We start from the raw sequence: 14,057 nt of genomic DNA, 5'->3' as shown, positions 1-14,057 counted from the left end.
CTCTCAAAAGCAGATAGACCCTGTCGCAGGGGTTCCCAAACATGTCTGTATGTTGGTGTCACCTGGGAACTTCAAAAACTGCCAAGGATTGTGAGCTAATCTGTTGGGAGCTTGGGTGGCAGGGAGTCCGGGGGGCTTCACTAAGCTTTAAAAAATTCCAATAATTTTCAAAGATTTTTCCAGGTGATTCTAATCTTAGGCAAGTCTGGGAACCACTGCCTTAGGAGATAAAACCAAGTCAAGATTTCCATCCCTCCCAAACTTAAGATGCAACTTTTGAAAGGATGATCAAAATGGACTTGGCAAGAATCTTTTCCCACCCTGAGCTGTGTAAGCATAGTAGAATCAAACCAGGGTGCCAACTGCATTATTTACTTCAGTCACTCATTGAGCATTAATGGATCCACCAGGCTTTGGGGCTAGTAATGCGAAAGTGGTTCTCCAGAACGTGTCACCAACTCTCAACAGTACCACTCAACCACCAGGACTATTGCCTGTTGAGATCTTAAGACGTCTCTGGGAATCAGCTTGGCTGCATGTATGAGAATACATTCTATTAACTCTTTTCTCCATCTAAGGATTCTGCTGAATGGGTAGAGGTGATTTATAAGTTAACTGCACCACTGCCCAGTCTGGTTCTCAATCTAACATGATTTCATGTCATGTGTTTCTTTTATACACTCATCAGGATTGTAACTGAAGTGGTTACTTCTTGGCTAACTTTTCTGATGCTTGTGAAAGGCAGGGGACCATGTCTCTCTTAGTCACTGCAGTATCTCAGTGCCCAGTCCAGAGCTTGCTACATAGCAGACCATTTATTATGTAGGCATGAACGAATAAATGTGGGAGTTCTCAAATACATGCAGCATTTACATTTCTCAGTCTTCTCTTCAACCAGACCCTCGGTCAAGGACTTTGGAGGTTCCCTTTCAGGAGGTTATATGGAAATAAAGTATGTTCCCAAGAAACCCACCCCCCAAGCCACACAGATTACCACCTGAACAGGGACCCAACAAATGCTAAGGAAAAGAAAAGGGTGGTAACTTAGAGTCTTTGAGGGCAGAAATAGGAAAGAGTTTATAAACAGTTTATTTATAACCACTTTTCTGATGCAGAGAGGAAACTGAGGTTTGGGGGAAGCAAAGGAAAAAAGCAACTTGATGGAGATCACATATCTGGGCAGTAATACCCAGCATGCAAGACCCTTTGCTACTTCTGAGAGTTGCAAAGCACTGTGACGGTGAGCTGATGATGTGCTATGATGTGTGATTGGGTAGACCAAAGTCAGTGAATTCTTGATTCACTTCACCCATCACTAAAAAAAAAATCCATGGTAAAAATAACTGTCACAAATTCCTGTGATAGGTGAAACTTGTAATGCTTGTAAAATTTTATAATTATTGTGCTCTTTACTTTTTATTTATATTTTAATTCGAAATTATACTGTTCAAGAGTGCTTCATACTTTTTAACACGACTTGTATTTTTATACAAGTCCAAATATGATATTTTCTGCAAATATCTGTGCTTCCATCACTAGGTCATGTCAACTATAGTGGATTTGTGTATGTGTGTTCTCTTTTTTCATCTAGATATGCAACTCACAAATGAAAAGCATGCAGACGAGAAACCCATTAATGCTATCATTATAAATTCCATATCTGAATTCAATATCACAGATGGACCAGCCAAGGAAACCCCCAGTGAGAAAAAACTGTCAGAACCCAACACATCACTGTCCTCCCTTGAAGAATGCCAAACGAAATTTTCCTACCTCCAAACCGATACGTCAGTTCATCCGAGAGACAATGATGGTATGTTTCTCAGAATCAACCCATCTCTAAATAAAGCTCCCCGGCCCCCAGCCCCTATAAAATCCTCACATACGCTGTTAGGAAAAAAACAAGTCTTTATGAATATTAAACAGGAAGACTTCGATTTGAAAACCCTGGTGAATGACACATGCCAAGGTCACTTTGCCATTATGAGGTGCTTGGCTGGTTATTTGTTCTCAAAGCAGGGAATTGGAGGCAACATATTTTAAATAGCTGGAGTAAGGCATAACCATTCTTTCTATGGAGATATGAAGTGGATAAAGAAGGTGACTGAGTCTTTTTCTTCTCGGATCTGGGACTATTCAGCCCATGACTCTATGTTGAGAGGAGAAGAAGACAGAATGGAGGGGCATTGAAATGCTGCAAATATATAAATAGAGACTATATAAAATAGCAGCATGCTACATCAGCAACCTGTGAAAAAGGGCTGGTGCCTCTATGTCACATCACCTCCAGGCATTCTGATCAGAGCAAAACTATACCACACCATTGCTGCATAGGACATCAAAGGCACGTGCCATTTGCAAAGCCAGTTGCCAATTGATTTGGTGCTAAGTGATCAACACGGTCAACTTCAAAGTCATGGACTCCACACCAAGACATACGGCATTTTATTCACGTTGACTATGCAGCGACCTTTATAGGAGACATAAACCATTCAAGAATTGTATAGTGATCCATATCTACATTTGCCTTTAAAGAAAGGTTGGAGTTTCTCAAAGGAAATGTAATAGGGCATAGTTTCTGGTCTCTATGTAAATTCATATTTACTTTTTGAAAAAAAATAGATACATAAACTTTCTATAACAGGAACTTTGGAATCACATCAGTGATTCCTGGCCCTGAAATTTATTAACTGTATGAAACTGGGTAAGTTTTTTACCATCTCTGAATCTCAGCCTCAGTTATATCAGGGAGCTAGTAACATGCCACAGAGTGTTTTTAAGATCAAATGAAATAACATGTGGAAAGCATACAGTGGAGAATCTGTTACATAATGGAGAATCAAATTTTGGATTCACTATGATAATGGTTTTAGAAAGTCAGGGGAGATATTTCTAACATGTTATATATGATCTTGTGCAAATGTCATGGATGCTTTAGACCAGAAGCTACAGACACAAATGCCTGCAGTTACCAGGAGGTAATGTGAATTCCAGGAAACTGGAAGTAAATAATAGGGAATGGTGAGGAATGCATCGAAGTAAAGAGCATTGTCTCTACTCAGCTCCAGCTAATTGTTGTCAGAAAGAAATATAAGCTACAGTTGCCAGATGTAGACAGTTATGTGGAATCTCCAACTTTTTAAGTGTTGGCAAGAGTTCTATTTGTTTAACGAAGTCCCAGACACTCCCAACAATACATAGCTTTGGGCCAACTTTTCCCTGTAGACTGCCTTATGACCTCAGATCATCCAAGATGGTGTCCACATTTCTGGCTTTGTGAGAGTTGGATCCCAATCAAGAAAGTAGGCAATACAGAAGAGTTCTGTACAAAAAGCATTATGATGCTAGAGCATTTTATGGGATTGTATCAGGGATGCATGGATTTTATTTGTAATGATCCCAGGATTAGAAATTGCTATTATATGTATCCATGTACTACAATACAGTACCCTCCCTGGAACCACTCTGATCTGCCCTACCTGGGATTCTGGGAACACAAGAAGGGCCAGTGCAGCCAGCATGATACCTGAAGGCTTATGTTCTCAGGGAAAGGCCAAAATGACTACTCCGTTAAAAGGCAACAGTCAGGAGCCTCATGCAGGAAAAGAAGCCATTACATGTTCTTCCAAAGAGCAAAGGGGAGACATGAGGAAGTCAGATTAGATCGTCTGTCTTAAGGCCTGGGCTAAGGCCAGTACAACCCAGGAAATTCCAGTTTTAAGCTGGTCACATAGGGATTAGCCCACCCTTTCCTTCCAACATAGTGCAAAAATCCCCCATGGGGGTAAAAGTTTCTGGAACCTGGATGAAAGACAGTGTAAAACACCCAAACTACGGCCCACAAACAGTAATAAGAAACTCTCATTATCCCAAACAGCAAACATGAAGGAAATCAACAGTGAAGTCTGAGAATTTTTATAGTAATTAATGTAAGGATATAGAAATTGAGAGCTAGGGTCATGGCTCTCACTGTGATAAACACAGAAATATCTTTCAGGAACAGCAGGAGAAACAGAAGGGAAAAGAGAAGATTGCATCCACTTTTCTGTAGTGCGTGGTTAATTTATTTTCAAATGTATAAATGAGTGCATAGGAATGGATGCTTAATTGCTAATATCTATTATTTATATACATTGCCCCCACTTAAAACAGGATGGAAAAGCCTCACACACGCAGATTTTGTAAAATATGTTACATCCATTAGCCCAGTTCATGGTGTGTGCTCTGATGGGAATTTAAAAGGATCTTAACTGCACATCACACACTACGCGCTGCAACGTTACTTTATTATTAAATTGTGATTCATCCCGTGTGGTCCCTTTCCCGAATAAAATGGAAAAAGTCCAGAGCACTATCTGTATTTCTGCTCCTGTTTCTGTGTTCTGATGGTGAAAGCAACCCCATGGGTAATGAAATCAGGGACGCACACGACTTTAAAAAACAGCCTCCTTCAAAGGAATCCTGAGAATATACTTAATTGATGTATAATTTTGAATTTGAGACATCTCGTCCAGGTGGAAAAGGAAAATCATAAACATGAGATACCTCCAAAGAATAGTCTTAATTACACCATGGACTATTGAATAAAATGATTACATTTTCTCCTCTGTAAATTTCATACAATTAAATGCAGTAGTGTCACCTTATAAAATGTTTCAATTTTATAATTATTTCAGTTCATTTGCTCAGAAAAAAACATAAGGACAAATTTACTAAGTATCACCCAAATCTACTCATTCTAAAGAACTGACTTGAATGTTAGTTGTGCTTGTCTGAACTTAAATAGATCTTGACATATTTAAGTAGCTATTAAAATTGATAAGATCAAGTATGATACCCCAGCTACAGAAAGGTATTCAGTCACACTTTATTTATTCCCACTCTACCTTACAGATCCTTTTTTTACATATATATATATATATATAAGAAAATGTTGGGGGAGTGGGAACCAATTTTTCTACATTTTTAACCAAAAACTTTTACTAATCAGTTGGAGCCACTGGGTCCTGAATCTCATGATTATGTTGAATTCTCTGTGATAGCACGTTAACCCCTCATATGTTAGAATACAGGGTTTGGCCTGGGTTCATTTGCCTGTTTCCTCCTTACTTGATTTTGGGGAGGAACTAGGGAACATAATCATTCATCTGTGGTCACTTCTGAAGTACCATATTTTGGCTGCTTTGGGTAGTGATTTCCCAGCTACCAGGTGGCATGTTCCTGGAGCTGGGGAGTATTACAGAAGCTGGGGGAGGCTAGAGTGCCTCTGGCTCTCTCTCCCCCTAATCTCACATGTCACGGTGGCAAGATGGAAAGCTGGAAGTGAGAACTCAGGGCATAGAGGATCGTGAGCCTGAGGCTGACCTCAAGGACATTTGAGGAAACTCCGTGCACTGTTACTTTTTCCACTACAATTAACCAAGATCTTTTTTAATGAGGCAAATTCTCCTTCTTAATTGGCCAATCCCCAGTGGTGCATTTGGCACCTCTGGACGCTGCATGAATCTGTCAGTGTCACTAGGGTATCACTAAGCACATAACAGCCTGGATGTCCTGGAGGTACCCTATGGGTGTAAGGAGGAAATCAAACAGCCCCACGAGGGTTTCTGTCATGGCTTCTTGCTCACAGCCAAATACCACTCTGGACTCTGGCTATACGGGCTGAAGATATTGGGTGCATCTTAACCCTTCTTTAATTCAGGTTTCAAAAGGTAGGAAGAGGGAACGCGAGACGGGCACTTTGACAGCAGCGATTAAAGCCTATGCCAGGATGCCAGGTAGAACAACAGAGGGAATTTAATTTACAGAGAACTTAGCACAAAGGTATTAGAGGTAGTGAAAAACCCAGTAAGGGCACAGTGAGGCACGACTCAGCACCAACAGGAATGCCCTGCCACCTCTTCCCTTGGTCCCTCCATGCCACTAGCAGACCACCAGTGCTGGCATTAAGCTGGTAGACCACTAGCAACTGTCACTAGATGGACTGCTAGGAACTGGTGTTAGCAAGTGATGCACAGAGAAGGGGTTCAGAGAGAGATAAAACCAAGGAGAAGACACAGCTATTGCCTAAGACACTACTCACAGCAGAGAGAAACAGAGGAGAGGAGAAATACCCCGGGCTTTCCCTGCCTCTCACCATCCCATTTCCTGTGCATCCTCCTACTGGGTGCAGCTAGCCAGAAGCCACTTGGCGGAGCCTAGGAGACAGGCTCTACCAGTCTTGGGAATACAGAGCAGAGCAGGGTAAGAGTAAGAAATAGCGGGGAGCAGGCCCATGGTAAGCCTGCAGTGTCCTGGGCACATGAAGGAAGAAAAAGTGAGTGTTATGAAGGGCAACTTCAGGGCTAAGTGTTCTGGGGGAGATAGTCTGGGTTCCAACGGCAGCCTCACCATTTCCCGTGTTTCTTAAACTCTGAGCCACAGTTTCCTCATCTATAAACAAGAGCAGTAATAGCACCCAACTCAGGATTATTTCAAGACCTATGTGAAAAGCACATAAAGTGAAGAGGAAACCAGGTTTGCTTTACATCAAACAATTGACGCATACAACAGGCAGGAGAGTATGGACTCTGCCGCCAGAAAGACTTGGCTTCGAATCCCTCTTCAGTGTTTTACACAGGGAAGATTCAGGACCGTCGGTGATTATCTCTGACCCTTTCATCTAAAAAATGGGGACTTTTTGATCTCTTACTATTCATTCATTCATTCATTCAAAAAAAGATATGGCCTTCCTATGACTTAGGTTCTATTATGGGGAGAAACTAAGGGACAAACTAATTAGGTTAATGTCATTCTATGGTCAGTGTTTTGAAGAAAAAACAAAGCAAGCGCCATGAGTGTCAGTGAGGATGTGATTTAGAGGGAAGGTGTTGTAAACTAAAGACCCAAAGGCTGAGTAGGAGTTAGGACAATTTGTGAGGGGAGAGTGTACAACGCAGGCCAGAGACAGAGCTCAGAGCTGGCGAGCCCCAGGAGCTGAGATGCAACCAGTGGGGCTGGAGCAGAGCAAGCGGGTGAGGAGGGCCAGCAGACAGGGGCCCGATCATGCAGGGAGGGCCTTGCAGGCTATGGCAGGGACCTGGGACTTGAGGGAGAGTGAGATGTTCTAATATGTAATTAACCACAGGAGCTGATGAATTTGAGGTGGGCTCACAAGGAAGCAGTGCCCTAGATGGGATGCTATTGCTGTTGACCTGATGACGGCAGATGGTGGCTTGAACTCAGGTGGTGGCCCTGGATGTGGCCGGAGGTGTATGGATTTCCACTGTGAATCTGAGATGGAATCAGCACAACTCAGTAAAGAATTGGCTGGCGAGGGTCTGAGGAAGAAAAGGGAAATGACAGGAGAAAGTCCCAGCTTTCTGTTGAAATGTTCTGTGTGTGCAGGAGCCATGCCCAGGAAAGAACTGGAGGGGGCCCAGGTTTGTGGCATGGGGCAAAGAGGGAGACTCATGATGCCGCTTGGCCTTCATGAGTCTGAGATGTTTAGAAGACATTGCAGAAGAGATGTAAAGCAGGCAGTCAGATGTATGGCGCACACTTTGGATGGACTGGGAGAAGGGGTGTTAGTCACGGCCTATGACTGTGAATAGCATATTTATTAAACATTCAAACCCCAAGAAATAGTGCAAGCAAAGAAAAATAGACCCATTCCGGAGAAGGGGAAGTCCAACTCTCTTGCCAAATAGTTGCAAATTTCTCCTGGACCGCTTAGGTTACTTTTGTGCAAACAAAAATTGGCCATATGCAAAACAGTTTTGCCTGCTCCTGCAGAATTATTTAATACGCCTTTTAGGAAAAGTGTGGAACACACTTGAAAGTTTGGAAAAATCTGTTTTCAATTCATTAACATTGCTGTGTTTTTTTGGGCAAAAGGCTCTGCCTTCTATAACCAAATAAAAAGGACTGACTTATAAACAGAAAAAAAAAGGGATTTATTCTCAAGTGCAAAATAGAGACGCAAAAGGAAACAAATGCCAATTTGGCCGATGGAATGGGCCAAAAGATTATTTTCTGTAAATAAATTCGACAGTACACATCAGAAGCAGAGATCTCCAGGGCCTGCCAACTTGAGAAGACATTGGCAAGAGGAATTGAACCAAAAAGTTATCTGCCCTCAGGAAATTATAAGGCCGTTTTATAAACAGGTTCTTCACACTCTGGTAGGAAACACCAGCTCCTAGTCTCAAAAGTCACTGTGCACCCAGCTCACCTCCAGCCTCAGGAATCATGGAGCATTTGCCTGAAGTATTTTCTACTGAGAACTTCTTTGCCACGGGGTTCTCTGTAGGAGCTCTTATTGGTATTGGGAAAACTTGATAAGGTTTTCGTGCCTCACATCTCTGACCACCAACATGCCCTCTTCAGAAATGCCTGTGTAAAATAGAGTCTATGTACTATATTCACTAACTCCTGAATTTTTGTGGGTGGTTTGTGGTGACTTATGAGATATGGGTAAGTTGGCCACACGCTAGAACCCGGCTCTAAGTGAAGAAAAATAGACCATGTCTGGCAAAGAGATGAGCACATACACCGTCGAGACATTATGGGATATGCTGCCTTGGCTATAAGTACTAAGTCCTGGCCACCTGCAACAATATATGGCAATTAAAGTCATCATAAACGTCATGGCATGGTTCTTTACCACAGTCTCGCTGGAAAGGCAGGAAAGAAGGAGGCAGGGACAGAGGTCGAGAGGGACAGAGGAGGCCGGAAGATTTCATTTGCTTATAGGCAGGGGTCACTTTAGACCTGCACAGAGGGTTTTTAAAGTAAATCAAAGTGGCCTTCTTTAAAATATGTGTTCCCTTTTGCAGCAAGTTTCCATGTTCTTCCTTCTCATATAAATGAGCAAGTATGTGGATAATACAAGGAAAAAGGCTGCTGGAAATGCTATAGAAGTAAAAGACTGGGCCTCTAATAACACTTAGAACACTAGCAGATTCAGAGAGCAAGATCTCTCCTATGAGCTTACACAGGCTCAGTCAGCTGAAGTTCAAAACCAAAAAGTCATTCAAATTCTTACTGGAGAAAAATCAATCCTTATGGAAGTCGAACTTTGATTGATAAGCCTTCAGGAGGGGGACATTTTTCTCTATTTCATGCTACTGTTACATTCAACCACCAACAATCTTCAGGATACTAATATTAATTACTTAGATGATAGTAACACTTATGCGAACATTTAGCTACCATTTGACAAAACGCTCACATGGTTTTGAGACTTTCTTAACTAAAAAAAAGGGAAGTTATAATTTTAACAAGAGAATTGCCACATCTCCTAGTTAAATCCCTTTATGGAAACAAAAAATATATAATAATCTATAATCCATCACAGCTGCTTGGCTAGAATTACCAATTACCTTCAATGCCTTAGAGATACTCTGCAGATTTTTACAAGTCTGTATAGTATATTTTTAAACTAATTTTCTTAAAGAGTATTGATAAGATTTATATCCTTTTAGGCATATAATGACATATTTCATTTAACTTGAATATACAATATCAAGGCTTTACATAAGTAGAAGAAAAAAGAGGGATTAAAAACAAATTATAACCAAAAAAAAAAAAAAAGCCTATGACTATTTGAAAAATCATTTATATTAGGTTTGGAAATGTGCTTTTCATTCCCATTTGAAGATGGGTGTGGTGGGTTTATGGGAATCTACGTCAAACAAACAAGTCAGTCTTGTGAGGAGAAGCTGGAAATTTGTACAACCTTTGCTTGTCCCCACCTGCGATTGCGCCTCAAATCTCCCCGCATTGGAGAGGGCCTGCTATTGTTCAGACAGTTGCGAGACTTCCAGATAGGTATCTAATTGGGTGGCTTCCCAGCACCTCTACAAGCAAAGTAAAAAATGGAGTTTAGAAAAGTGACAGCACTTTAAATAACCAGATTATGTAGAATCGATAGGAAATGCACAGAAAGTTAATAAAGCAATTACTTAAGGAGAGTGAGAGCTACATGGGGTGGGGGTCGGATGCTTGAGAGAGTAACATTGCATGTTACCCCAGTATGGATAAATAAGTAAGAGTTGGCTATAAAGATCTCAAGCATAGCACCAGATGTGCCTGCCCTTCATAGATGCCCAATATGGGCCACTGTTAATTGTCTTTCTTCTTCTTTAAACAGAGGAGTGTGCTTCCCTGATTCTTGCCTGTCTGTTTGGCCAGTTTGGGGATTGTCTCCTGATGCTCCCCCATGCGTGTGAAACAGTGTGTACCAACTGGTGCTGCCCCTCTCACAGGTATCACCACACCTCAGACGAAAGCCACTCGCAGAATGATTGCAACTGCAGCTGTGACGTGGACTGCAGCCTTTTTGAATCCTGCCATGAGACCAGCGACTGTCTGGAGCTGGCCATGGAGATCTCAGAAATCTGTTACCGCTAGCATGAGGACATTAGCACATTCCAGCAGACCCTTTGGCCCCACAGGGAAATTCTATAACAATAAGATTGTAATTTCCCTGTGCTGAAACGTAGGGCTGTACACATTTCTTGGATGCTGTAGACCATTTTATTCTGCACCTGTCTGGAAAGCTAGTATTGTCAACTCAATGATCTTATTCCAAATTTCACAACCGCATGGCTCACTGAAAAATTAGATCTTATCACAAGTGATGAACAAATTTTAAATACCTCTTAAATGCCATAGGTACAAGATGTTTCTTGACTATAAAATAGCATGCTAAACCACGCTGGGTTACTGCACTCACTGGCTTGCACCATGGACTCAACTTCATTCATAAAATCAGAACAAATTAGTGCATTCTTTCAGAACTGACATACATTAGCTCATCTTTCTAATGGACTCATGCATAAACATTATGTATTGTTGGTTATTATTAATAATGTATTGTATAACATCATTTTGTAATTAAAATTTTATTTATACAGTCTCTTAAAATTCACTTATATTTACAGTTTAGGTAGGAAAGGGAATTAAATGAATTAGAAGCCATGCTCCTATAATTACAACAGATGTCTCTAAGACATCTCCAGTGAATTTTGAATACGGTGTACTTTGAGAGAGTACTGTAATTCTAGACCATATTATTATATGTCTATGACTATGTCATAGCAGGTTATGCATATTCTTAATTTGATTACAGAAAGGCTCTTCTTTATTCTAATGAGCATAAATGGGAATTATGTGCAACTTTCAAGAAAATGACCCCAGATAATCAACTCTTCATTTTCCTCATTTCTGTTTGTCAGGCACAATAAGCAACAGGATATTAAAAGGGAATCAGAGCCTTTTACTAAACTACCATTTGTATGGACAGCCTAACGAAATATATGTGCAGATACTTACTAAGCACCGAGGGTCCTAATACAGCATGTGCATCAGGAATGGTAGCTTTTTTTTCTGATAATTAACGTAATTCATTATTATGTTGAATAGTCCTCACAGTTACAAAAAACTTTTTTAAAGATGTGATATCAACTTAGAAAGTTATTTTTTTCAACTCAAATTAAAACAAACAATTTTAGAGGAAAACACATAGAAGATGAAGTAACATTGGAATCTTCTTTACTTTCTGCAGGGCATGGCATTGCTCATTAATCTGTGGTTATATATTCCCATGGAGATATCTCACTATATTCATACAATACAAAAAAGCAGACTAGGTCAGTGACCAAGCAAAGAACACAGAGGCTGAGAGGAGAGTCAAGGGAACTTCTTGCAATCTAGACACACAACGACAAATTCCAAAATACCTGTTTTGGCCTGACTTGGCTCATTTCAGGCAAAAGCAACACTTTTGTTTTTATGGTAAACTAAGCACATTTTTCTACTCCAATAAATTCCTCCAAACTGAAAACTAAATGTTTTAAAAATATTTTTAAGCCGCCTCTAATAAGGTATTTAACTGCTTTGTCTTGTTGCTGCCAGCACAGCGAATCCATGGCTACCGCCAGCTTCATTCCTGTTTGATGGTCATGTTATTCACAGACCGCAGAGCTGGAGAGAGCCCCACACTCCTTAAGAAACTCTTCAGTCTCTCTGCTTTTCAGGAGCTCAGGGGCAGCTTTATACTTTATGCATGAAACAACATGTACATCACTGGGGAAAAGAAGTAGATTCGTAGGATAGGAAGGGACCCCAGCACTGTTCTTTTCTAATAGCCTCATTTGTCATAAGAGAAAATAGAGACCCCAGGAACAGACTTATCCAAGATCATGCAGTGAGTTAATGGCAGTGTCAGGAACTCTGACTGGTGGTCTGATTGTCTAAGTACCCTGTGCCATTCCATATTCTCCATTTCTTGAGTCTAGCTGGTACACAGAGGTACAGCTGTTCCAATAGTTCAAATATGGAAATACTACCAGACTGGCTCATAAACACTTGCTACCTTGTACCTCCTTAGTACTTCCCCATGTCCCCAGCTACCGTGGCCCCCTCCAAACACCCACTCCACCCCTAGGAGAACTCCTGGACCTGCAGAGGGTTGCTGGAAGCCTGTCCCAATAATGTGGGTACCTGGTGTCATTGATCAAGCCATGCCATATCGGTATTAAATAGTTTGACGCCGTTTTCTAGTCTACATACTCTAGTGCAAAGATTATGCATTTCAAATGTGAATGGAATGCTTGTCAATTAGAGACAGAAAAACCGCCAGGTCTTATTTTACAATGTGGTCAGAATACTACAAGATCTTTCTGTGGCCTCTCTTTCCACAGTTTGTTAACTTGTTCCACACTTTCACAATTCACCATGCTCTAACAGAAAGAGCCAGTTATACAAAGTGTGAAATTTCTTTTCTTTATAACCAATAATAAAACATTATCCTTTTTGCAAACACGAATGGCTCTTGCAATTGAATTCTTACACAATAAAACATATGCAGCTGGGAAAATGCAATTGCAGAGGGGGGAGAGATGAAAAAGGAACGTGGTTATTGATTAAATACAAATATCAGAATCTGAGAAGGCTCAGATTACTTTCCAGAATGATGAAGGCCTGTGATTACAAATAAAGATAATGTTATTCTTTAAGGTGGGCTTCTTAGGGAACAGAGTGTTCCTATTTAAGGACGCATACTAGATAAAAGAGACTGGAGGACATACAACCTTAACAGGGAATGGAGATCAGAGACTTCTCCCACAGCAATATAAGATAGTTACATTATTTTTCCTTTGCTCAATGGATTTTTATAAAACCATTGCTTCTCTGAAAGCCTACACAATACAGAAAGCAATGAAGAAACGAAGCTACATTTAACTTGCTAATGAAATTTTCCCAATACAGAGGCTGATAGGCCTACAAAATTAATTATCAATGCTGGACAACATTAATAAAGCACAAGTTGCTTTCACTTTTTTCCCAGGAAGTAAGAAAACATATTCAGGCAGGGAAACTTTACAAATAGGAAACATCAGGTGAAGGAATATCAACACTTTTTTTTTTTCAAGGATAAATGTGTAGGTGGAAATGAAGGGCAGACTTTATTATCCAATGCCTCCAAATTTCTCCCTTTACAAGATGGAGCAAAAGAATAATATGTACACTTAAACTGGACTCTTAGAGTTTTGCCCATCAAATGCTAAGTTCACCCAGGCTACACCAACTGATGACCCGTGATAAAATTTAAGTACTCGTTTTAATGGCTTGTTGGGTGTTCTTTGAAGAATACCTGAGTTAAAACGTACACAGCTGCCATCTACAGCCTCGTGTGAGCTGCGGAGAGAGGTTATCTGAATAGAGAATGATTTTCCAGCGATTATAATCGCTAGCATTGTATTAGTGGGCTCCGTTACACAGGTCGGTCTGAACAGCTCCTAGTGTTACTGGCAGGAGCCGAGAATGGGGGAAGGAGAGAGGAGGGAAGCAGGGGCGTGGCCTGCCTCATCATGTGGTTGAAAGTGCCACCTTCTGATCTACCATCTGGACATGCTTCCCAGCCCTGCTTTTGCTAGTGTCTCCCAAGCAGTGGTTCTCATTTAAGGAGGATTTGGCACACACCCCCAACCACGGGAAATATATGCCAACATCTGGAGATGTATTTGGTTGTCCCAGTGGACAGAAGGGAGGATACTAGTAGCATCTAGTGA

At 40.9% G+C, this 14,057-nt stretch overlaps 1 protein-coding gene across 1 annotated transcript; it reads left to right on the top strand.

Annotated features, from left to right (window-relative positions):
* Nucleotides 1-1,194: 1,194 nt before the first annotated feature.
* Nucleotides 1,195-10,392, top strand: MDFIC2 (MyoD family inhibitor domain containing 2). The gene is made up of 3 exons (XM_073230451.1): nt 1,195-1,240; nt 1,592-1,813; nt 10,133-10,392. Exons 1-3 carry the CDS (start codon nt 1,195-1,197, stop codon nt 10,390-10,392), a joined length of 528 nt encoding a protein of 175 aa, XP_073086552.1.
* The last annotated feature ends 3,665 nt before the right edge of the window (nt 10,393-14,057 follow it).

The sequence above is a fragment of the Manis javanica genome, chromosome 3, assembly GCF_040802235.1.
Source record: "Manis javanica isolate MJ-LG chromosome 3, MJ_LKY, whole genome shotgun sequence".
Lineage (NCBI taxonomy): Eukaryota > Metazoa > Chordata > Mammalia > Pholidota > Manidae > Manis > Manis javanica.
This window is presented reverse-complemented; position numbering and strand designations above follow the sequence as displayed.

Bases quoted from the DNA above. Each gene is read 5' to 3' on its own strand.
- MDFIC2 (XM_073230451.1), top strand. From the start codon at position 1,195: ATGCAAGACCCTTTGCTACTTCTGAGAGTTGCAAAGCACTGTGACG. The intron at 1,241-1,591 runs GTGAGCTGATGA...TTTTTCATCTAG, and splicing joins AGTTGCAAAGCACTGTGACG to ATATGCAACTCACAAATGAA. The intron at 1,814-10,132 runs GTATGTTTCTCA...TTCTTTAAACAG, and splicing joins TCATCCGAGAGACAATGATG to AGGAGTGTGCTTCCCTGATT.